The sequence below is a fragment of the Mixophyes fleayi genome, chromosome 1 (genome assembly GCF_038048845.1).
Source record: "Mixophyes fleayi isolate aMixFle1 chromosome 1, aMixFle1.hap1, whole genome shotgun sequence".
Lineage (NCBI taxonomy): Eukaryota > Metazoa > Chordata > Amphibia > Anura > Limnodynastidae > Mixophyes > Mixophyes fleayi.
Window position 1 is genome coordinate 391,477,671 of NC_134402.1, and position 25,388 is coordinate 391,503,058.

The 25,388-nt window shown below is 36.7% G+C and overlaps 1 protein-coding gene across 21 annotated transcripts in view; it reads right to left on the minus strand.

Annotated features, from left to right (window-relative positions):
- Positions 1-6,083: 6,083 nt before the first annotated feature.
- The window catches only part of MEF2C (myocyte enhancer factor 2C), a 191,394-nt gene continuing 172,089 nt past the window's right edge, over positions 6,084-25,388 (minus strand). For 11 of the 21 annotated variants that reach the window (XM_075180752.1, XM_075180725.1, XM_075180691.1 and 8 more), the window contains 5 exons: positions 17,931-18,103; positions 16,713-16,736; positions 15,873-16,002; positions 14,488-14,623; positions 6,084-10,398 (listed from right to left, as the gene is read on the minus strand). In XM_075180752.1, coding sequence (XP_075036853.1) covers positions 10,077-10,398; positions 14,488-14,623; positions 15,873-16,002; positions 16,713-16,736; positions 17,931-18,103 — 785 coding nt within the window. In that variant the 3' untranslated portion in view covers positions 6,084-10,076. The remainder of the gene's footprint in view (positions 10,399-14,487; positions 14,624-15,872; positions 16,003-16,712; positions 16,737-17,930; positions 18,104-25,388) is intronic. The other 10 variants (XM_075180822.1, XM_075180789.1, XM_075180832.1 and 7 more) reach the window with 3 other exon arrangements.

Consider the following 25,388-nt stretch of genomic DNA (forward strand, 5'->3'; position numbering starts at 1 on the left):
ATATTAAAAACAAAACAAAAAAAGTGATAATAAGATTGCAGATCAACTGCAAAAGGCTCTGTGGTCAAACTCTTGGTAGTTAATGAATCATGTAATATGTATAAATGGATCAGTGGGCGATGGTGCAGCCTGCATATATGTCAATATAAACGAAAAGGCACCTATCCAGGATTATATCCAATTAATGTGTCCACTATACACCTCTCCCATAAATAGGTGCTATAGAATAACAAGTTGAATAGCGACTTCTTAATCCACCTGTAATGTACTGGCCACTATTAATAAAATAGTTCTTGTGTTAATAATCTAATGCATCTCAGTATTGAATCTAACATTAAATGGATAGTATTAACTTAAGAACATTAATTCAATCAAAATCAAAGATTCACTGCCTATATTATAGAGAGAGAGCAGGCTATCACACTAAAACCTAATAAGGATTGTGGATAAAGTAGCACAGAATTTCATAAGCCCTTTGATCCTGCTGTATAGGAGCGCTAATCGCTAATGGATTCAAGGTCCCCACACATAAATATGTGTAAATTATCATATTAAACTATTGTCAATATACGGGGAACAAATTATTTAGAGCGCTGCCTACATAGTTAAAGTTTGAGCACACGGAGTGAACGCCAATGCGCGTTTCGCTTAATTAGCTTTTTCAAGGCAAACAAGAGTATTCATTCAATCAGCCTTAAATAGTCTCTAAGTCCAGACCCTTTAGGTCACGTGATCATTAGAGCCAATCCCGTCGTTATTAAACTGACAGGGATTGGCATCCAAATAGTTCAATGGTAGGACAGGAGGCTGGAACTAATCCCACCCCTGTAGTAGCGTGATTGGTTAAGAAGTTTGAATGGGAAAATAATCCAAACAGAGTATGTACCGATACGATGATTATAAAATACAATACTAAATAGGGCAAAGGCATATTATGACGATAGACCATAAATTAATCCATCATCCAATATAAAACCCAAATATTATAATGCAATAATAGCGGCATTTGACACTCAAATGGAACAGTATGAGTCAAAATCGGTATTGTGAAAAAATCTAACTAGGAGATATTATTTATTAAAAGTGACAGAATATGTGAAAAAATTATATTATGTTACTATAAAATTATTGAGATTCTAATTCTCAAATGACCGAGGTGAAATGCAACCAAAAAGGACACATTAAGTGATTCACATGAAAATGTAGTTCATTAAGAAGGAATTATATATATATAATAATAGTGATAGTGGGATTTGGGTAGCATATATATTGTGTGTAAGTGAATGAACGTGAGGGATAAAAAATGTGTAAATTATTCTTAGGGGGTGAAAAACCCAAATGAAAATGAATTAATAAATTAATAAACAGTGATTATGGGTCATAAAAAAAAGAGAAAGAAAATAATTGTTACATAATTTCTTGTATATTTGTGTAGTAAGTTAATAAATTCATCTCCAAGGGCTTATAAAAATACAGAATAACTGTTATAGTCATTTAGACCATATGGTGACATACTCCCCATCAAAAATATTTTTTTAGTCTCTTTTCGTTATAGTTGCCCATGTATGTCTCCCCCTTTGAGATTTAATGAAGTTTTTTCCATAGCAAAGGCCTTAACATGCTTGGGGTCACTGTTGTGGAAAATCATAAAATGTCTGGCCACAGTTGTTAAGGTTTTGAAATTATTTTGGTCTTTTAAGGCATTTTTCATGTTACCAATGTGTTTAAGTAATCGTTTCTTAAAGGCCGACTTGTCATGCCTATATAATGTATAATGTGTCCTTTTTGGTTGCATTTCACTTCGGTCATTTGAGAATTAGAATCTCAATAATTTTACTTTGTGTATTTAGGTGAGAAACCAAATAAGTTTAACTTCAATAATGTAGAGATTGCGTGGATGGGATTTGGGGCACTACACATTGTCTATCTCAGAGAGTTAGTGCTCTTTGTGCTCGTTTAACACGGTTGGAGTTATATAAATACTGTCTGAATGTGGCAGTACCCAATTTGCTTGTAGTTGTAAGAACTGTGGGCCCCTTACAAGGTCACCAACTGACTGACCATAATGACCACTGTCGCAGTCCAATTATGTTGAAAACTGGGGGGCGGTGTGAGTTGGCTAAGAAGACTGCAAGCAGAAAACTAGGGGATTATATGTATTGTAGAGATCTCAATTTTTTCTAGCAAACTAGAGTTAGGTGAAGGAGAGGGGATATATGTGGTGGACAGGGAGGTATTTCTGATAGGGACTGATGAGTTGTTTCTCTATTGATACCCATTCCTTAGTATATTTTGCTCCAGTCCTCTCCAGAATTCTGTCTAGCATTATAGCATGATAGTATTTTGTGATATACAGGAGTTGAAGAGCCTAGTTTTTCATCTAAACTGTACATCTTGCCTAATACATGGCGTATTCCCACCCCAAACAACACTCCTTATCAAGCCCTGATCATCTCAAAACCATTGATTTAGAATATCTATTGGCAAGTCTGCATCACATAAAGAATTTTGGGAAGTGTGTTTGTTCTGGGATAACTGTTTGGGCTGCCATTTTTATAATCAGTGTGCAGGTTTGCTGGCCTGGTGCCAAAATTGGTTTGGAAAAGCCGGGATGTGTCTCTGGACCTATTCCCATATGCCTTAACAGGCCAATCATGAAACCTTAATCCACTCTGTTTAAGGCCTTTTTTGGCATCGGTAGACAGAAGGGTTCTATGGTCATCTCCCTTGGAGTTGAGATGCATCAAGTTGATCACTTTGGTTGTGTTTTCCTGAGCTTTGCGCCCCAGAACAAACCCAACCTTGTCTCCATGGATTATCTTTAGGACTATAGTTTTCAGGCGATTAGTGATTAATTTGGCATAGAGGTTTACATCAATATTTAAGAGTGAGATTAGTCTATTGCTCGGACATAATAAAGGGTCCTTTCCCTTTTTCCATAAAAAAACTGTGATGTGTGACTCTAATGATTGCCAATTTTTAATCCGTAATCAAACGGATAAAAGCGGTGACCCTTTCTAATTGTTGAAAAATGTGCATGTATAAAAAATGGTGTTGGACTGTTCACTCCGCTTGCCTGAGAGCAAAAAAAAAGGGAGGCTTGTAAGCTAATCATTCAGCTGGGCTTCCAAGACAAACTGCATACTGTGCTGTGCTCTCTCACAGATAGGCTTCCTTCATATAGCTCCTGTGTCTTGCATGCGCAGGCAAGAAAACTATGATATAGATGGAGAGAGAGAGCACATAGTGCAATTATTTTGCAAAGTACTCACCTGGCCAACACCATGTATTTCATATTTGCATAGTGTACAAGCACTATGGATTGTACATTAAAATGTCAATCCATAAATTGGTGGCATGTTCTCTTGAAAATAAAAGCTTTCATTAAAAATGTTTGTTATTCTGTTTCTGAGCTGGGAATTAAGACAACATGTATCAAGTATATTTGAAAGGATAATAGTCTGAGCTTTTACATTTCCCACAACTTGACGGACAGCCATACCTACTGTTATTTTATTGTCATTGTTATTTTATAGTTTGTTGCAACAATGTTGTAAATCTGCAAAACAGTTATAACTTAGTGTTGAAGAATAAGGTAAATGTTGCTTTTCAAACATTTGATTTCATACACAGGGAAACTTATCAAGCAGCTGTGTGGTGTATTGTTCCGCGATGCGTGCAAGAGCACATTTAAATGCAATATCAATTAGGAATGACTGATACCTTTGGTTATGGCACCTACACTATAGGAGAACAGGACGTTTTCATAGTGAGCTTTGAGCAGACTTTGGATGCAAAACAATATGATACAAAACATTATTGTCTTACTTTTAAAGTCTACCCAACATTCACTATAAATGCCTATGCTGCTTGAGGGAGCATTTGCCAAAGAGATCAATGATCCTCTAATCACATAAGCACTCGAACACACCTCAGTACAATAAATATTATACACTTGAGAAATCCCTGTGTACAAGACCTCAGACAGCAGAAACATGAATAAAAGTTTTGAAAACAAATCATATTATCAATTAGTGGATTTTAAGCAAAATATAATGGAATATCTACACTGCACTCTCTAATGGAATGGCTTACACAGAAACCAGCCCACTCTGTACCTATCATTGTAATCTTTTGTTGAGGAACCACTTCCTTTTTAAAACCAAATCCTATTTTCCTTATAGAGTGGCCCTTTAGCATCTCATGGAGACGATGGGATAGATATGAGACAGAAGCTGGACCACCATACCAAAAAGTGAGAACTTTATTGTAAAAACTCTGATATAGTGAGATGTATTTGATACGTTGTAAATTTAAAAGATAATTATACTAAATAGGTTTTATATCAGCTGCAGTACTCTCCTGGTATCCTAGTAGTACTCTGGTATCCTAGTAATTGCCCTGGGACAGTATTGGGTATGTCCAACGGGTAATGGGAAGATGGGGATGTCAGTGGAAGTAGCTTGGTTGGCGACTGGGAGATGCAAATTTCCTAAGGCAGCTTGGGATTTCTTGATGGGAATATGATGAAACCAGTGAATGAGAGCTGAAGAGGAAGGAACTGATGTACTGACTCAAATAACAGCTGCCTCATGACTCGATGGCCGTGGTACTCAATAGGGAAGATACCATTAGCTGCAAAGTATCTCCGGAACGTCCGCGAGACACTTCATAGCGGAGATTTGACACAAATCTCCGCTCATTTTTCCTTGCACTCCTTAGAGGTGCGAGGGGAAATGAGCTGGAATTTCAACCACAATTGCCGGCAATGTGCGTGGCGCAATGTCTGTGCGCCACATCACCAGTAATTGAATCTCCCCCAGTAAATCAGAAACCAGCTATTTTTACATCAGTGCATTCAATACTTCCTCTTCTTTTGACTATCACTCTCTAGTCCCAGAGGTTCTTCTAAACCAGTTCTCAGCACAGGTAAGTACAGGAAAATGCGCCGAGCTAGAAAGTAGCAGGGATCTCAGTGTAACAGCTACCCTTGTTGTTTCAAACCTTACTGGTTTGATAGTTACACTTCATAGGAATACATATATGTCATTGTGGTATCAACAATCAGCCGTATGCAACTGTGTAGCAATAGAAGTCACCTTGGGGATATCTTCTAATGGCATTTATTCCCTGGTATAAAAATCAGATATTCATTTTTACAAAGCTATAGTAGCATTGCAGCTTGACCTAGCTGAGACTAAGTATCACACTGCAGGCATTAAGCAGCTTTGTGCTCTCCACAAGGTGGTCCAAGCTACAGCCTGTACTGTAACACACATTATAGATTGGCAACATTTGCTACATTCGAGACATTCTCTAACATATATTTTAGATTGCCAACATCTGTTACTGTCTATAACATCAAATAATCCTTGCATCGTATCCTCAGTAACACGCATAAGTTCTTTGTGGCTCTCATCAGATATAATAGAGAAGTAGTTGAGATGTAAATACCGGTCTCCACTTTACCAGATTGGTACTAGTTTTTGAGTAGGGAGGGTGGGACATCTCTCCCCACATGGTCATTAGGCAACTGTTTTGAATAGACCATTTTTTTATGGTACAGAGCACTAATCCTTAAAAGTATACCTTTCCTGATCAATAAAACCTTGTCAATTAGTGACAAATTGTCAAGATAGCAGAACACTTGTATGGTTTTATTAATCAATAATAAAGCATCTAACAGAGGACAGCATTTTCTTTTTTAACTCCTCATATGCAGAGTTATAAGAAGTATTCCCCATAAGTATATTTTCAGTAATATGACCCTGTAATAGTGTGTAATGAATATCAGTATGTGAAATTACCGTTCTTTTATGTAAAAGATGGCTGCAATTATGTAGTTAGAAGTCACTAATGTTATGTTTGTTTTCCGGGGAGACTTGTACTAAGAATGTAAAATTGACAAAACTGAAAACGACAACTGTGGTTTGGTTACAATGTGTAATGCATGCTGCAACTGGGTACCTACATCTTAATCAAATAAGCTGTGACATATGTACAGGCCAATATATGTTATGTAGATGATTTTCTTGTAGGTGATCTCAAATTTCTATCCATAAAAAATGCACTAGAGACAACAGTTCACTATGAAAGACAGTCATTTTACTTATTTATCCGCAAAATACAAATTATACCTTGATACCAGCAGGAAAAACGTCTTCAATTTATCCATATTTGTTCACTACAGACAGCTGAATAAGGTCCCTTAAGATATACAGATGTGCATAACTTAGTTATTTAACATCTTGCCATCTAGGGGCGACAAAGTCCAGCTTATGCCGCTGTGAGCCTCTGTTTTATTCATAAGATACGTTTGATTTCCCTCTTTTACAAACTTTCCATTTAAAACACTTATAAGAAATAAACAAGAAATAAAACTAAAATTATACATAAAACCAACTGAAGCAATCTAAGCTTTAACAATATCAGTTTTGACTAGAACAAATTCACATGTAAAAGGTTATTTAGAGCTGTTTGTAAGGAATGAATAACTATTATGGTTAAAAAAGCCAATGAGTATTTTATGTGTTCATTTCTGATAGCTATTACATTATTCCAGTATCTTGGAGTGGTTCAGTCTTTGGTTATAATAGGGGTGATTTACTATCTGGAGCAAAATAAGGATAGATCTGGTATGAAGTGACTGTTGCACCTAAAACACTTGGCCACACACTGCACAATATTTGCCAATAGTTGGACGACTTTAGCGAAATCGACCCCACATTGTAACGATAACGAGTCATCTAATGACATGATGATAGATCTGCCCTATTAAAATGTGAAAAAAATACATCAGGATCCAGGACCCCAGGATCATAGATTTTTAATTAGTTTGACCACTGAACCACCAAATATATCAAATGTGACCAAAATCATATCATATATGTCGCCCACTCAGCCACAGATCTGATCTGGTTGCTCAGTGATGAGGCATGTCAACCATATGGAAGTGTGAAGCGGCTAGATTAGAAAATTAAAATTTACATACTAGCAACTTATTATTAAAAGGAGTACAGTGCGCCTAAAAATATTTCATCTGTAGCAAACAGCGTGCAACCTGGTGGGCAATGTTTAAGCGTGGCAAAGGTGGTATATTGGCCTCAATGGTTAATGAAGATCTATACGCTGGTGGCAAGGCAACTATATCTGTCAAATTTGGCAGATGAGACTGGAATGCACACCCTTTAAACTGTGGATAAATGTAAAAATAGATCCTTGTGTATCCCACAAACATTAATTACTTTAGGAAAATGAATATCATGGAATATATTATAGAAGAATGTGCTGAAAATTACGTGGGGAACAAATGTGCCTATATTCACTATTTTGCCCCAAAATATTTTAGTAAATTACCCCCATTGACAGCACAGAAATACTGTTACAGAAACAAATATTCTAACAGTCCTTTATTTAAACTGTTCTGGGTAAAAAAGAAAAATGGAACACTCTGAGAGTGAGAACATCACAGCGGATGGCACCATCAGAACAAATGAAGAACTCTGTGTTTAGGCAACAGCCTTTATTCAGGTTCAAGTGGCTTGTTAAAAATACGGAAAGAATACATATAATTTAAAGTTCCTGAAAGAAACACATGGTAAGAACAACACACATCGGTATTCTTATATCTATGTTAGAGGAGGGAATAAAAGGCAAAAACAAAAACACATCAAATTATTAAACCTTGACATTTTGTTTAATAGTTATTATTATTTGTCCCTCCTTATTACAGTTTATTGTAAGATGATACGGCGCTTACACTTATTATTTTGTTATAACAGAACTGTACATTTTCTTAGAAATTAGTGTGCTTTAGGAGTGTTTTCTTTCAACAGATAACTCCAAACTAGGATTAGATGTTGGGTTCTTATATGTAAATAATAGGTTTAAATATAATTGAAAAATAAATTGCCACTCTGGTTATTTAACATTTTAAATAAGAATGCTGCCTAGGTTTTTTCTTTGTCGTTATATAGGATAAGTTTAAATGTTCATTGTTAATACCCCTGAGGCTCTGCCCCAAAAACACTTTAAATACAAAGGGATTGCAATAAAAGCAAAAGAAAAATAGCATTGCCAAACCAACAGCTGGCAAGGTACAGTTCAGAGAGTTAAAAAAAGTATACTTTACAGAAAGTGACAAAGTTGTGCTTTTATCTATTAAATCAGATCACCATTTTTACTTTACACCCGAGGTAGGCAACCTATATTTCTACAGCTGTTGGCGATCGAGTCCCAGAATGCCTCTGGCTGGCAGGATATCCTGGGCATTGTCCTTCCGTAACAGTTTTAGAGCTACAGGCTGCCTGGGCCTTCTATTCACCATCTGTGTTAACTCAGTCTTGGAAACTGAGGGCAGACTGTCATCCATTTTTTCATGACTCTGTTACGATGCTTCTGTCAATTCTTGTCTACTATGCTAAGCTCTGCTAAAATTGCACTTACATTCTAGGATCTGCTGGTTACGTGACTAACAATGTTTTGCACTGTCATTAAAATGACAAACTTCCTCAACTACGGAGTGCTGTATGCGTTGCTGACAGAAAGTTGCTAGGTAAACTTTAAATATGGCTATTTATCTTTTATAATTCCCTAGAAAGAACCCTTCAAAAAGGCAAATTACTGCTAACAATACTTGTAAACTCGGTTGGTTATATTTGCATATTCTGGACACATCAAGATGTAAGGATTGTTTATAACACGGAGTACAGGTTCATTAGCTATAGAGAGAAATGGTTCTGGGTTTTAATTATTTTTGTTGAGGTGTGATACATTCTAACCAATGTCTCATATAAAATACACATGACCTAAGTTGTTTGATATATGTACAATGGATGGCAGTTCACCCAGCTGGTTAATTAAAATATTTAACCATGGCGGCTAGATTTGTGACATCACTCAATTTGGATCTGCAAAACGAATGCAGTTTTACAAAACAGCTACCCCTATACAGTATGCTGCAGCGCAAATGTGAATTGTTCCCTCCCCACTATTAAAATAACAAAAAAAAAATGCTAGTTCAATGTTTATTTTATATTAGAATGCTGTACACAAGCATGTTAATTTCACAGATTTTTCTTAAAGATTCTTAATATTATCTCATATAATTAGAAATACACATTTCAAAAACAAAAACTTCTACAAAGTGAAGACAGTTAATTAGTTTAGCAAAAGCGTGGAGTTCTTCATGGACAGAGGCAATGTTTTTTTCATTTTCTTTTTTACAAAAAAAAAAACAAAAAAAAAACTTCATGTATTTATTTATTTTTTTACCTTTAAGGACTGTAAAATATTAGCGAAGCTATCAAGAAAAAAAAAGCACATTTTGGCTTAAGTTACCTACAAAAAGCCACAAATGTTTTGCAAACTTCATTTAACCTTTTTATATGAAAATAAGCAAAATGTAATGTACATAATTTATATTTCTATATATTAAGTGATGTATACCCAGAAATGAACAGCAAAATATGTAAACTATCAAAAACGCCATATAGTATGACCCTACATTTGTTCAAATAAGCGCCATATTTGTGTTTCTTAATATGTTGGTGTCTTTGAGTAGTTTACATTGACGTGGCGGCCCAGCCATACTAGTTATCCACAGCCAGCCGGTGCTGGGTCGGTCGGAAACCTCTGTACTGTACATTTTACCATATGTTGCATAACAGCTGCTCTCTCTCGTGGAAAAAATTTTGCCAATTCTGGCAAAAGGGTTCCTTTATTTTGTCTATTTACATGTAAATAACGTTGAACCTGCAACATAACACTATCTATTGTGACAGACATTTTGCAAAGGGAGCACGACAGTGAAAAAGAAGTTAGCTTCAAAATCTATTTTGTACAAGTTTTCTGTTGATAGCTTAAGTGCTAAACTTGTTCTTTCAGCAGTTCTTACCCCTATCATGGATCACTGAGGCATTTAAAAGTACTTTTACAAAACAGAGTACCTGACTTTATTTTTTTTTTTCCCCCACACACGGCACATATAATGTATATCGACCCTCCCTCCCTACCCAATCCCCATTAAGGTATAGCACACACACTGCAAAAAAAAATTCTAATATATAATAATTGTATCATGTCGCCCATCCTTCAGAGAGCCTCATGCGCTTGACTGTGGGGCTTTCTCTTTCATCCGGCAAAGGTCTGGTGAGTCCAATGGGGGAGTGGAAATCGTTCCGGTGGTCTTCTCGGTCACTTCCGTCATACGAACTGCTGCAGCTGCTCAGGCTGTCAACGGGAGATCTCCCCGCGTCGTGACGTGTGTGGTGAGGGTATCCCGAGGGGGTGGTGGTACGGTCTCTAGGAGGAGAAACAGGTTCTGACTTGATGTGAAGGCTTTGAGTAGAAGGCAGGGAGAGATTTGTACTCTGAGATAAGTGAGTGCTAGTGCAAGCTCTGTAGGAGGAAAGGAAACGCAGTTACAGTATGAGGAGGCTTAATACGCCTCTAAACTCACTAACGCTCACATGACAGGACAACTTAAACTGTAGGGCCAAAAAGTGTAGTTAGGTTTTGCACCTCAGTACTATGGAGGCATATGTTTTTGGGCAGTGCGGCTAAAACAGCACCAATTTTAACATGTAGCTATGTATGAAGCTTGCTTATTGTAACTATAACACTTGTTATCAACCAGGGTAAGCATTACGGGGGGAACTACACAATAAATAAATGATTACTCATTGGAAAAATTAGGGCATTCTTATAATATAGCAATGTTATTATCAATAATCTACAGTTTATCAACTATTTCTAATCATGTTGGGTCATCGGATTAAAATGTGGTGCAAAGTTTATGGCTCGTCACAATTAGGGATAGAAATTGTGCAATTATTTTTCAAGGAGATAGACAAGACAGATTCAGGGATGAGCAAAAGTTGCGTCTCCAGGGGGTAATTTACGACAGATTGGTGTAATGTAGCAAAGTGATAATCGTGGGATGCCGCAACATAAAACAGGGTTTAGTAGTCATTAGTGCTGCGCTGTTCTGTTATATATGATCCCTTCATCTTATATCGCTGTTCTGTTATATATGATCCCTTCATCTTATATCGCTGTTCTGTTATATATGATCCCTTCATCTTATATCGCTGTTCTGTTATATATGATCCCTTCATCTTATATCGCTGTTCTGTTATATATGATCCCTTAATCTTATATTCTAAATCACAGTACCATACATCTATTTCTATATGTAATACTCAGTATATGTTCTTATTGTGTTTATTGTGTAAACTAATATATATCTAGAGAGAGAGAGATAGGTGGATAGATAGATATACATAATACACCCCTAGAGATGGCTTCTCAAATCCAGTCCTCACACCACTAACAGGGCATGTTTTCCAGATCTCCTCACAGAGTCATATTCGTAAAATCATTACTATCACCTATGGGTCAGTAAATAGTACCTGTCTCTAGCTGGAATATATGGAAAACATGCAGCTGAGGAAGAGATTTCAGAAACCGTGCCCTATAGTGCATTACATATGATATAGATTCTTGGAAACGAGCTGCCAATATTTAACTAATTAAATGCTCCCAAATAATCTCCATGATCCCTGAGGCGATACTTGTTAATATCAGTGTAGTTGACTTTCACTGACTATATGAACGCAGGCTAATGGAAAATATTTTATCTAAAAGTGCCACCTACTGGCAGGTATTGCAATATACACATTACAGTGCACTGTAACAAAATGTACATTCGTTTATAATAGAGAAACATCTTAATAATACTCCATTCACATAGCTTGAAACAATAATTCATAACAAGCAATCTATGTCCATTATATATAGTGATAAAAAGTTAGATGAAACATTTGTTACTTGTATGCTGATAACATATAACATATGTTATTTAGAAATGGATAAAGTTGCTCTGCTTCACTTTAAAATAATTGATAGTATTAGATTAAATTAATAATGACATTTTATTGTCAATCAGTCCTGTGGGAATTTATTAAAGTGATTAATTCAAAATTCGATATAAATGTAAAATGAGCATATAATGAGCATAGATGTTGGGACTCAGGGTGCAGAGGTGGGAGTACAACCATCCTATTTAGATAGGAAAGATATGTACAGATGTGTTTTTATATTATGTTGACACATCGATTAAACATCTATGTTGAAAAGGAACCAACATTACTTTACATTGGTCTTGTCTGTGTAATTAGCAGCAAGAAACAAGCAATTTGAAAACGATATAGCATTTTTTGACAATAGCTATAAATGATCAAGACTGTAAGTATTCACGGTAAGCTAATTGCCGGATGATATATAGATGCTGGACAAAAAAAAGGCAAAGAACACAGCTAAGATAAAACCATCTATCATTATATACACATTGTCCTCATGCACCATGCAATTGTGAACCACTTTAAGACGTTAGAGATTTACTATTCTTTATAATAGATATGGCAATATACGAAAACACCTTGACATGTAGACTTCTGATTAGAAAGAAGATGTTCACAGATTACATGCGTATCTTTTTATGTTTCTGCTTTTTGTAGGTGTGTGTGGAGACAGGGCTTTATTTTGGCAGCATACTGGAATAAATACTGTAGCAGTTATTTTTCAGCCAGGACTGTGAGAGAAATGGAGGAATCCTGGGAACAGCGGTTGCACAGAGCAGCCCCCGGGTCTACGGCTTAGGGGCATTTTTGGAAAATATTTCCCAAGGTGTTCGCACAGAATTCAGTAGAGCAGCCCGATAATCTACTAAAATGTAATCTGCTAACCCCTCAATGTACGGATATACCCTATAACTGGTTAATTTACATGTATTTGCAGTAAAATGAGTGCAGAGTTGTGAGTTAAAGCTATATTTTATTTATTTTCATTTTATAAAATTTGCATTATAGGTCTAGGGAGACCTTGGTTAGATTGATGGATGGGCCATTTTGCCAGCACTACAATATTCTAATAGAGATACTTCTATTAGATCCAGATTACGCTAGCAGCAGGAGAGACTTTTTTAATTATTTATTTTTATACAAATCTCACACTGCTCCTATCCATAATGATACTCATCACACCTATGAACTTACTGACATATAAATAGCAACATATAATAGACCCTCCAACATGACCCCTCGCTCCTGGTTCACTGCACCAAATTGCCAACTTTGTTGACTTTTACAGGTATCAGCATAGTTACCTGCAATAGTTAATTAAGTGGGAAGTTTGGGATCAGAGCATTTTGTACCAGGAAGAACGGGTTGCTAAGAACGTAGACATTATGGACTATCGGCAAAGCCGTTTTGTGAAAAATATAACATTTTTTGGCAAGCATCCGAAATGATTGATTTTGATCTGGAACCATCCAAAAATCATATGTGCTGTCACTGGCTCTTAGTCACTAGGCTACATTCTCATTAATACTGTTTCAGCCAATAAAAATGTCTGCCTCCATCGTGTGTAAAAGACAGCTATACTTCAAAGGTTATCAGCTGGTTTTCTCATACTGCAGATTCATATCCACCTACTGCTTGCTAAATACAGCAAGAGTTTATCTGTACAAGTAGTATGTCACTTGTGTACAGAGAGTGGTCTCCTCTTTTAAAGTACATCAGTGTTTTTACTAATAATATTTAATATAATAGTAACTAGTTCCCTTAACTGAAAACACAAGTGAATGCCTCTTATTTTATTAACACAAATTTACATTCAAAATGTGTTATGTGTAAAACATGTTAAATGTACAATAATGTTAAGTTAGTAAACAGCAGCAAGTTATTTATAGATCATGTTTTCAATGTTTTCAAATGCAAATCTTAAATAAATTGAAATAATCGTATCCTACTTACGCTAAGGTGTGTTCTAAATTAAATTGGGCTCTAAATGAAAAATGTATAATAATTAATTACACATTGGAGGTAGTCACTTTGTAGGCTGAATTAATAATCATGGGTATGCAGCCTATCAAGTATCTAGGGTCTAATGCCTCAGTGATGTCACTAGTTTAAGCGACCTGATAGGCTGAATAAATATAGCGGCACTCACTGTGCCTAGGTGACAGGCGCACTAGTATATGGTCTATGAACCATTTAACCATATATTAGTCTCATGGTCACATATTGTAATTGTGGTGCATTTATGATAATAGTTTGTGAATTAAATCCTTAGTAATTATAGTGCTCAGTAGGTTGCCATAACTATAAAGCAGATGTGCAGGAAATCTGTTGTTTTTCCTTCTTTGCCCGTGCAAAAAAGAGGTGTGTCTAAGCCAAAAGGGGTGTGGCTTATTGTGCTTAGTGGCGGAACATTTAGGAAAGGTAAGCAGCATTTGCTGCATAAAACTGCTGTTATTAATGCACTTGTCCTACCCAAGGTCAGACCTGAAGCAGTACAAGGAGCTGTTTAGAGGATCTTAATTAATAAAAAAAACCATACAGTGAAGTGTTGATAAAGGTAGAACATCATGAACCCATTATTGTTTTGCTGATATTTTTGCACAATTAGTAAAGGGACATAGCTTACCCCAACTGGCTGAGAGTGGATGGAGCCATGTTGTGCAGATGATGATGTTGTTGCCAGCCAGTAACTGAGCCAAGGTGGAGGGCACTGGTGTTAAACCCAGACAGAGAGGACAGGTCTGCACTACTTAAAGAGTATTCTGCAATAAATCACATAAACAGGAACAGTTCAGGATTATCTCGTAGCAGTATTTATAATACTATACAAGTAAACACATACTTCAATGCTGCAGTCATTCTGAACTTGAATCACAATTATATTGTAAAACATTTGGGATTTTTTGTTCCCCGCTTATATAAGTGTAGCTTGGTTATAATTTATTGTATCACAGACTGCGGCAGTCTAAAATTTGCATTGTTAGCTGGCCCCATTGGCATTTGATACGATATTGCAGCTGATACCGGACTACTGGGCAGATATTGCAGCATGTGACCCAAAAACATCTGTAATGTCCTATAATGATCCAATTTAAATTGATTGGATCATTATCAAGTGTCTTGGTAAATGTGTTTGAAAATGATCACTATCAACTGTTGTCTGCGGAAATCTTCTGGTTGTACTAACAGGCCTCAGTGTTGTCTGAAGAGATCTGGACACTTACCCTGAGGCCAGAGATCACCTAATTTCACCACAAATACGTGTGGCCAAATTGGACACTGATTCTGTTGCAAAACGCAATTGGCACACATGTGGGAATTGTAAGGGCAACGATCTAACTAGATAAAAAAAAATTGTCATGGTTAGCTACTATGGGGTATATTTACAAAACTGCGGGTTTGAAAAAGTGGAGATGTTGCCTACAGCAACCAATCAGATTCTAGCTGTCATTTTGTAGAATGCACTAAATAAATGACAGCTAGAATCTGATTGGTTGCTATAGGCAACATCTCCACTTTTTCAAACCCGCAGTTTAGTAAATCTAGCCCTATGTGTTTTTCCATTTTTCATTCCTTTTCAACAATAGTTCAAGTTTCTGTACCATTACTGTACAGTTTAATGGTAATATAGTATATTCACGTTACAGGTCTGATAGTCATACTTCAAAATGAGTAATTAAGGGTCAGAGTTCTAATCTGCATGACAGCAATTAACACCAGAAAGTGGTTTGGTATCCCAGAATCCAGTGCTTGTTCCTTTGCATTTGTGAACCACGCTGACTGGAAATGCAAATTCAATTCAGATGAAATATTTATTTACTCTAATAACTTGCTCAAAATCGTCCAAATTTATAATTTGTTACCCAGTATGCAATTTCACATAGAGAAAAAAATATTTTGTGTTATTTTAAATTTTAGATTCCTAATATAGTACTATAAATAACATATATTATATATGGCTGCAAATAATGACATTTCATTTATATGGATTGGCTATTTGGTGCAGCTTACCAGTGCCATATGATGTTGAAATGGCTGATGGGTAGCCTCCCATCCCTTGCCCAGGTAAAGTAGGTGTTGCTACAGGAAGAACTGGAGTAGCCAGTGACTGAGCGGATTGTGAGTTATTTATCCTTTGATTCTATTGAAAAAGGACACATAAAAAGAACATCAAAATTATTTGTGTGTTTGTAAAGTGCATTACAATATTCCTTTTTTATTCTAAAGAAGAAGAAAAAAAAGCTCTTCAACATGATACAAATTAATCATTTAGCATGTGACTTCCATGAACTCTTCCAACCCTATCATTTACAATCTTTCAAGAGACCAAGTGTCGCCATGGCAACCCATTACATCAGCTTCTCCTAGGCAATTGAACTTGCCACAAGTAAAGATTGCTTTATTGTCGGTTGAAAACAGACCATGTGGAAAATTGATGAAATATGCATACTGTACTATCATTGTTTCTTTATCATTGAAATGCAAAAATGTCATTAAAATTACCAGCAACAGGGCTTAGACTCGTTTCACTGACACCTTAGAATTGCTTTTTGCCGCAGTTAACATGACTAGCAGCAGATGGCAGTAAAGTTCCTATTTTTACCAGCACAGAGTATTTCACATTATTAGACAATGTATTTCAGAACAACTGTCCATTTAAATCACAATATTAAATGTGCAGGCAACACGGGGCAGCTCATCTATTATAAGATTTGAGACATTTTCCTGATTTTATGAATAATTACAGTGTCCAATATCTTACATAACAATGTATTTTTTAATACGTTTTCACAGCACACAATTAACACAAGTGAGCACCATACAGTCTTTTAAAACACTTTTGCCACTTACCAAAAGCAGATCGACATCCTCAGACTGAGAGCAAGGGAAAGGAGTATTAATTAAGAATTAGTAATGATCCATTATTAATAAAGATTAAATTATCTTTGAAATATAACATTACATGCAGGCTCAAAACTCCCTGCAGTTATCCAGCATGGGGTATGCAATGATTTTAAGGGGCTGTCATTAATGTAGAAATCATTTTAGTCCCCCACACAGACAAACATGCACACACAAACCTCCTGATTCCACCTGGAAGTCAAAGTGTGGGACTCTGAGCTCATGTCTGTGATCCCATCAGAGATCTCATTCTTAAAGGGCCACTAATTAAATCATAGTAGGCAGCCTCTTGTCTAGGGTCACATAGCAGTAGAATAATTGTGCACAGGTTTATATGATGTCATTTATGTAGCTTATTATCTGTTTGGTGGTGCACAATACTTTTTGAAGGGTTTTGTTGTTGGTTTTATGCAACCTTTTGCAGGGGTACATGCAAAAAAAACTGCCTTTAAAATATCTGTATCAGTGTTTCTGACACTCAAGCATGCACACATGCATAGACACACATGTACATACACAGGGGTGCACGCAGGGGGGGTTTCTGGTTCTCCAGAAACCCCTCCCCTCCGCAAACGAACAGTACTGTACAGCAGCCGCGGCGCTGCCAAAGAAGCGTCCGCGGCGGTGCTGTATTGTAGTACAATATAGCACTGCTGCGGACACTTCTTTGACAGCGCCGCGGCTGCTGTACAATTCAGAATCGCCGAAATGGAGCTGCTGCACATGTGCGCCCGCACGCGCAGCAGCTCTCTCTATTTTTATTTTTATTTTAATCCTGCGTTTGCCCCTGATACATACGTGTTAATGTGCAGTGATATCTCTAGTTGACTATGTGAGCACACGCAAAAGTTCATGCAGAGGCAGCATGAACTCTATTAACCCATATTTAGAGCACAAGATCTCCGATTTGGCATGGCTCAGTGTCTCGCACATACAGTAGAAGTATGCTTGAACACATGGCATACAGTATGGTTAAAAACTATGACAAAGTATCAATTCATACAACTCTTATTAAATATAAAAAGTGGGTGAAATGTCAAACATCCAACTGCAGTAAAGTATAACTAGTCTAGTCTTACTGAAACACCAAACATGCCGCAGACATAGTTCATGGAATATATTGGTTATGCAGCTATATGAAAAAACAAAAATAAAACAATATATTACCACAGAGGGCATTGTATTCTTGCTGCCGGGTGGAATAAGAACTCGAAGGTCAGGTTTGCGATTGTTCATTCCCAAGTTCATTGGCGGTGGCGATTTTGTTTGCATATTTTTATTCAAGTTACCAGGTGAGACCAGCAGACCTGGTGAGTTACGATGATTGCCATACCCATTACCTGTTTCAGCGGATTAGAGGAAATAAGTAAATGTGAGTTTGAGCATAAGTCCTATGTATAAAAATGTATTGCTTTACATGTATACAGGGAGAGCAAATTACAAACATATCTGAACATATAACATCTATATCAGTGGTTCTCAAGTTGTGAGATGTGACTCAAAGCTTAATCCAATGAGAACTCAGGGCTGCAATGAGCATTTGCTGTTCAGTGCAACCCTGCAAAATAGCCTGACAATCTCAGATTTTAACGCTAATATTTAAAGATTGCACCTATCAGAGGCAAAACTGAGCAGTGCCTTCAATATAATTATAGATGGAGCTAAAGCTTATGCTGCACTGTATAATAAGACAAATGAAGTGATTAAGTCCCCCTGAAGTAAGAAGGATGCACTGGATCACGGTGTAGCAACTCTGTCCTCTCAATAATGTAGAAGTAGGCGCATGTAGATGTGGGCTGTGCAGGTGCTAGCTCACATCTTTTGTCTCAAAGACCATTTTATTAGTTCTTAGTGTGAGTGGTCCTACTTGAGCACCACTGTTGTAGAGATAGAAGGAATATGTGAGATGTAAGATAAGAGCAATTAATGTTTAGTATAATGCAAGTAAAACTTGGGGGTATATTTACTAAACTGTGGGTTTGAAAAAGTGGAGATGTTGCCTATATCAACCAATCAGATTCTATCTTTCATTTAATTAGAGCATTCTACAAAATGACAGCTAGAATCTGATTGGTTGCTATAGGCAACAGCTCCACTTTTCAAACCCACAGTTTAGTAAATATACAATTGGCTATTGTACTATATGTGTGAGGAGCAGGGGGGTTAGGTTGACACAAGAGCAATGGGCTAAAGATGAATGATTTGGCTATAAATTGCTATGAATACATATGTTTTGGGAAATAGGTTGAAGCTTATAAATGTGAATGACATTCTAATACTGCATTCCACTAAGATCTTCGGTAATTGGATATATGGACATCACACACAAATACACAGTGACATATTAAGTAGCAAAGACTATATGTCACAGAATTATAAGCTCGATTTCCAATACAATTGATATTATATTTGTGCACCAATTTACCAAAGACAGAAAAATGATAATTCCCACTACACACATATATGTAGACTTTAGTCCTCATTAAATAAAATATATTTCATGGTTGGCTTTAGAAAAAAGGAACAAGAGGTGCTAAAAAATGTTCACATGCCTCATTATTTCCAGACATTTTATTTCTACAAGACTCCTAATTTCTAGACCAAATCCTTTCTCATTTCTTGTTTCTTGTGTCCCTGCTAAATTAACACTAAACGACTGCTTCCTTTTAGTTACCAGAGTCACTACACCTTATGTCAACTTTTTGAAATATATATCTTGCTAATTCTGTCTACATGCTGGTGTATGGTTTTACTTTCTTGTGATTGAGAGATTACGAAACAACCTATGTTATGTCATGATGCCAATGTTTTCATATATTTTCAGACAATGAAGAAACTGACGCTGTAAGAGACATATTCATTTCTACAGGTGGTTTAAAAGTTTAGAGATGTTTCCCTAAGATTAAGAGATGGTTACCAGTTGTTTAGTATATCTTTTAGATTTTAAAACTTTTTTTTCCCTTAGCCAGGACGGGCAAAGTAAACGTTTGCCAGTTCTTTGCAGATTGTTTTAAGCAACGCTTTGGAAACCTATACTTAAACATTATAGTTTCCAGCCCCTAAATGAATATCCTTTAAGAATTGTGTGACATGAAGAATGTCAAGTTCTCTGTTCTGTCCCACTGACATAAGAGCCCATCCTTTGAAAATCAGAGATAAGTAGAGGCATGTGGTTCTCAGAAAGAGAGATCTGACTTGAAAACCGCTCTTTAAACCTTATCCTCCGAGCAGTGTATAAAATTGTGGTGTGCTCGGAAACATATGTAGTGACTGCAGAGAATGCTGTTAACTTTGTAACATATGGTGGGGTCTCCATGATATGTCTTTGCTTTAATTTCCAGGGAACATTACGAACCCACTAGCATCCCTGAATAAAGATAACTGGAGAAAATTTTGGCGGCATTAAATATTGTGCACCAGGGGTAGAACAGTGCCGTGCCAAACTCCATAGCAAAAACTTGGGTAGGGGCCTGGCGATGCCACTGTAGCCTCTTGGTCCCCTCATTCTGAGCAGACAGGGGCCCTTTTATGAGCATGCACAAAGACATAAAAAAGAAGAACCTCATTTTCTAGGCATATACACATGACATAGTTGTATGGGTGCAGCATGGCAATGATTTGGGACATATCCTTCTGTGACCTTAAATTAATGTGCTAGACCACAGAAAATCAAGGTATTCTCATTGTGATCAGCTCCAGAATTTTCCGTAAAGATATTCTCATGTTGATACTTAGATAAAAAAAAAAAAAAATGACTGTAACAGATGAGGGCTGGAAAATTTTAGCCCTGGGGGCAAGTCTTTTTGACTCAGCAGCCTATTTTAAAGGGAAAAAATGCAGGTGGCCCAGTGATCAAACCCAAAATAGCCCACTATGGAACCGTCCAGGGGGTATGCCCCCCTGCCCAGCCAGCCCCTAGACTGTAAGTATAACAGTTATTCAAACCTGACCAGCAAAGGTAATATTTCTTCCGAACACTTGTGCAAAATGGACAGCTCCCTGGATAAACACTCATACAAAACATTATTACTAATGCAGTAGCCCTGTATTCCCTGTTTTGCTATGAAGACATAATGTGAGAAGATAGAGACAATTGCTGTTTTCTCTACATTAGGTTATTCTTGGATAACATCAAACATAATATTCTGATCTTCGCACTGAGGATTATGCTGGTGTGTGTGTGTGGTTTGCTTTAAAAGTTAAGCCCATATTTGTGAACTTTTTGTATTGTATTTGGAATTTAAATAGATGAAATAATTCCAGATTACCTATATTTAACTGCTGGTTAGATACAATCTCTAGAAAAGTGTATCTACCATGTTCTAAATATGCAGCGGGTTGAATACCTGTAGTCCTCTGCTTATGCTTGGACCCACCAGCATGATATTAGGCTGATGCAAGTGGTTTGAACTGAGTCGCTTGAATACTCTAATCTGTACATACCATTCAAGCCTATTTTACATACTTGATGGGAAATAAAGAAAATTCCACAAAAGAGGAATTTCTTTTAAAGATTTATTTCCTAAAATCAAAAAGCCATGCCCATTAATAATATATGGCATCGTAGCAGTTCATCTGGAATGAAAACTGTCCTTAACATTACCTAAAATTCTATTTTATTTGACATTATCCAACTGTGGCTGGATAATTCTTTCCTAACCTGTTACATGTATATTAAATTATTATGACTCAACGCTATCCCCTCTTCATGTACTAAGCTTACATTGCCTGCAAGTCTCCATCGCTTCAGATTTAAAATAATATAAATAAGTTTTCCAAAACATACTGTCTGAGTTATTTTCATAATATGATAACAATGAATACTAGGAAGTGTAGTGATCTTACTTGAATTAGTAAAGAAAATGAAACTGTTCAAACAGAAGCCAAAAGAAAATACAAATACAAATGAAAAATACAACAACAAGTATAAGACAGATCTAGCTAAATTAATAATTAGAGAGACCCTTTGGCCCGTGGTCAACAGTGGCAATCACCCATTATATAAAATTAGAAATTTCTTTGTCCAATATTCAACCACTGTGCTTTCCTGAGTGACTATATTTTATTACTATTACATTTATTTACTTGATAATATTGTTATATATCGTCATATATTTTCAAAAACTAATGTCACATAAATAATTAATTATCATTGTCAAATATAGGATGAATTCATTGTAGAGGTCGTAAGGGTGGAAGGGCACTAAATGGTTAAAGAGAAATAACCCCATTTACATTTGAAAGAACATTAAAAAAACGGAAACATGAAAAAACCCTCAAATGTATGGTTCAAACCTGCTCTAAACCTATACTTTACAATTACATTCCGTCTGGAAAATGATCAAATTAAATGGGGCTCTATGTGCTGTGTCACATTCCACTACCCACTTGAAAGTGCAAAAATTATATGTCATAAATGAATGGATTTCCTGACTATACAGTATGCGAAAATGGAAAACAGATGGATTGCAGAGAGTACATTTGACTTTTGGCTACAATTTGAATGAAATTCCTAGTTGTGTGCGCGAGTGAAACAAATGAACATACATTTAGCAAACCAAGAATCAAATGATAGTAATATTAAACATTTTCTGCAACACAAAGTAATATATGATTCTAATATATTACAAGTAGGGTGAATATAGTTATAATTATTAATCAATTCACACATTTTACATATACGTTACTATTACAACGGGCCTGTTATCCCCATATACAACACCATTTCCACATGACTATTAAAAATTGAACTGTGATGCTGTAGTCATTTTTCTACTCTCTTCCTAACTCTACAGTGGACAAGATATTATTCTTAGGGGTTGTGTAAATCTTACAAAGACATTTGACATTAATTTTATTCCCTCTAATAAAGATCCACCTCATGTTTCTTTTTGGATACATACTCAAGAGCTGCTGTACAACCACTAATAGTGCATTTGAATCGTCATGTTCATTGGTGGTGGCAGTATGCACAGAGCTCAGTAAAGTGACCAATTGATAGAGTAGTGGAATGGAGCGCAGGCCAACACAAGTGTGTACATACCCTATTGCAAGTGTGTACATACCCTTTGGGTATGAAATAATGCAGTATAATCACACTAATCCTTACAATCCAGTTGTATTAGGTGTGATATCTACAAAGTATACTGAATTAAAGATTTCCAATGACAAAAAGCAGGACTTTTCTGAGAAAAACGGAACACATGGGGGCCCTAGATATTTGTGAGTTTGTACTTGAAGAGGACAGGGGTGATTATGTTAAATATGCCGGTAAAGTTAAAATAGTTGTCCTTGGCGCTGATCTTCTTTGATGAAAGATATAAACAGAAAAAAACAAAGATTTTTCCTCTTGACAAAATATAATCTATCCTTGAATGTTAAAGAACAATATCAAATAAACAAACTCAAAATAAAGAGGAAAGGGAAAAAAGCACAACAAAGTTAATATTTGACGTAATAAGTAGATCTATAATGAGGAGACGCATGCGAAAGACACAATAAGACAAATTTGTTTTTACTATAAGCTAATATGACAGTAATTCTTCAAAGACTTTTGACTTGATTCGGGCAGTCCCTGGCATCATTTCTATCATGAGATGAGAGGGGAACTATTTATAAACCATACATAACAAATATGAAATGTGTCTGATGATTAGCCTTTAAATAAAGCAACAAATAGGGACCCAGTCTATCTCTCTAGGAATCTGTCCCTGCATGTGACGTAGCTGTCAATGGTGGATGGCTTCTTGCAATGAATACAAGACAATATATGGTCCTTTTCTTCCTTTATTTTCTTGTCTGTGCTTAGAATACTGGGGAAACAGCTGTTGTATCGAGTGTTACTATTTGGGCTACCACCCATGGGTTGGTACATTATAAAATTCCTTGGAAAAATCAAGTATAAGCCCCCAGTACTTTTTGCTGGGAATATAAAATATGACCTGGTGGTAACCATATCCCTCATACCAAGTCCAGCCTAACAATCCGATGATAACATCTCTCCTTTGCAAAGTCTCACTATGATTACCAGGTACCATGCGAAATAAAACCATGATGATCCAAACAGTGGATGAACAGTGGTTCTTCCATTGTTACTTCCAGTCCTCTAAGTTTAGTGTTGCTGGAGACTTGGTGGTGTCTTGGAAGACACAAGACCATCACCATTATCAAAGACATTGAACTGTTATTAATGAGATTCTTCATTCCCTTTACAAGTGGGTAAACAGTAGCTAGAATCTAACATTCAATATTTCCAGTGCCCACCCCATAGATACGCTGCTTGCTTTTGGGCACAATTAGATGTCTGCTGCCCTGTAAAGTTAAACCACTGATGGATTTTACCTAAAATAACTAATAAACCACAAATGAGGCATTTTATGGAGGATGCAAATAAATCCTAAGTAGAGGGAACCTGCTGTGTTCATGATATCCTCATTTTAAAGAGACCATAATATGCTGAAAATAAACTAATAATGATGTCAATAGGGAGATAGGATGCTCACCAGAAATTCTGATCAACTAAAAGTTTAAATAGTTGCTTGTTATTAAGAAAAAGGCACATCATGTCACATCATATATAGGATAGACTTTGTCACATTGGGCCTGATTCATTAAGGAACATAAATGTTGATACGTGCAGTATTTTGCACAAAATCGTTCTGCACATGCCCAGAACCAGACCATGTGGCTACTAGGCCTGTGTAGAAATGTGGCACCTGTAAGGGACATACGAGATCTAATGGCATGTGAAAAGGCTGATGGGCCATCAACAAAATTGCACCGACATACATTTCCTCACTTGTCTCGAAATATCTCCCTACTCGACACCTCCGTTCTGCACAAGATCTACGTCTCTCCTCCACTCTCATCACATTCTCCCATTCTCGGTTACAAGATTTTTTCCGGGCTGCACCTACTTTGTGGAATTCCCTCCCACGCACAGTAAGACTTTCCTCTAGTCTTCAAACCTTCAAGCGTTCACTGAAAACCCACCTCTTCAGACAAGGTTATGATATTCCTCCACCATCATCTTAATTTCCCTAGATTACCCTATTACCATCCTCTACACAGCTAACGCAAGACAACAACCCTCTGACCAAGATTGCAACACACACAGCCCACTCAGTACTTTTACCTTTGCAGTCTGGCTGGTCCATTGTGCAATATGATGTAGCACATGCCCTTGTGTTTCTAACTCCCATTGTCCTATAGATTGTAAGCTTTCGAGCAGAGTTCTCTTACCTCTCTGTCTGTATGTATTACCCAGTATTGTCTTATTAATGTTTGCTCCCAATTGTAAAGCGCTACGGAATTTGCTGGCGCTATATAAATAAATGTTAATGATGATGATGATGGCATTTGGGGAGAACTTATGGCATGTCTGTAGGCTGGCTTTATTGGCATGTATGGAGTATGTGGAGAGGTCTGATTACATATTCAGAGGTTGATGGACATATGGGAATGTCTGATGGGCATGTTCGGGACATGTGGAGAGGTCCAATGGCAATTGGGGAGGTCTGATAGGCATGTGGGAATATCTGACGGGCATTTCTGAGACATGTGGGTAGATTTGGTGGCATGTGGAGAGGTCTGATTTGCATGTGGAGAGGTATAATGTCATATGGG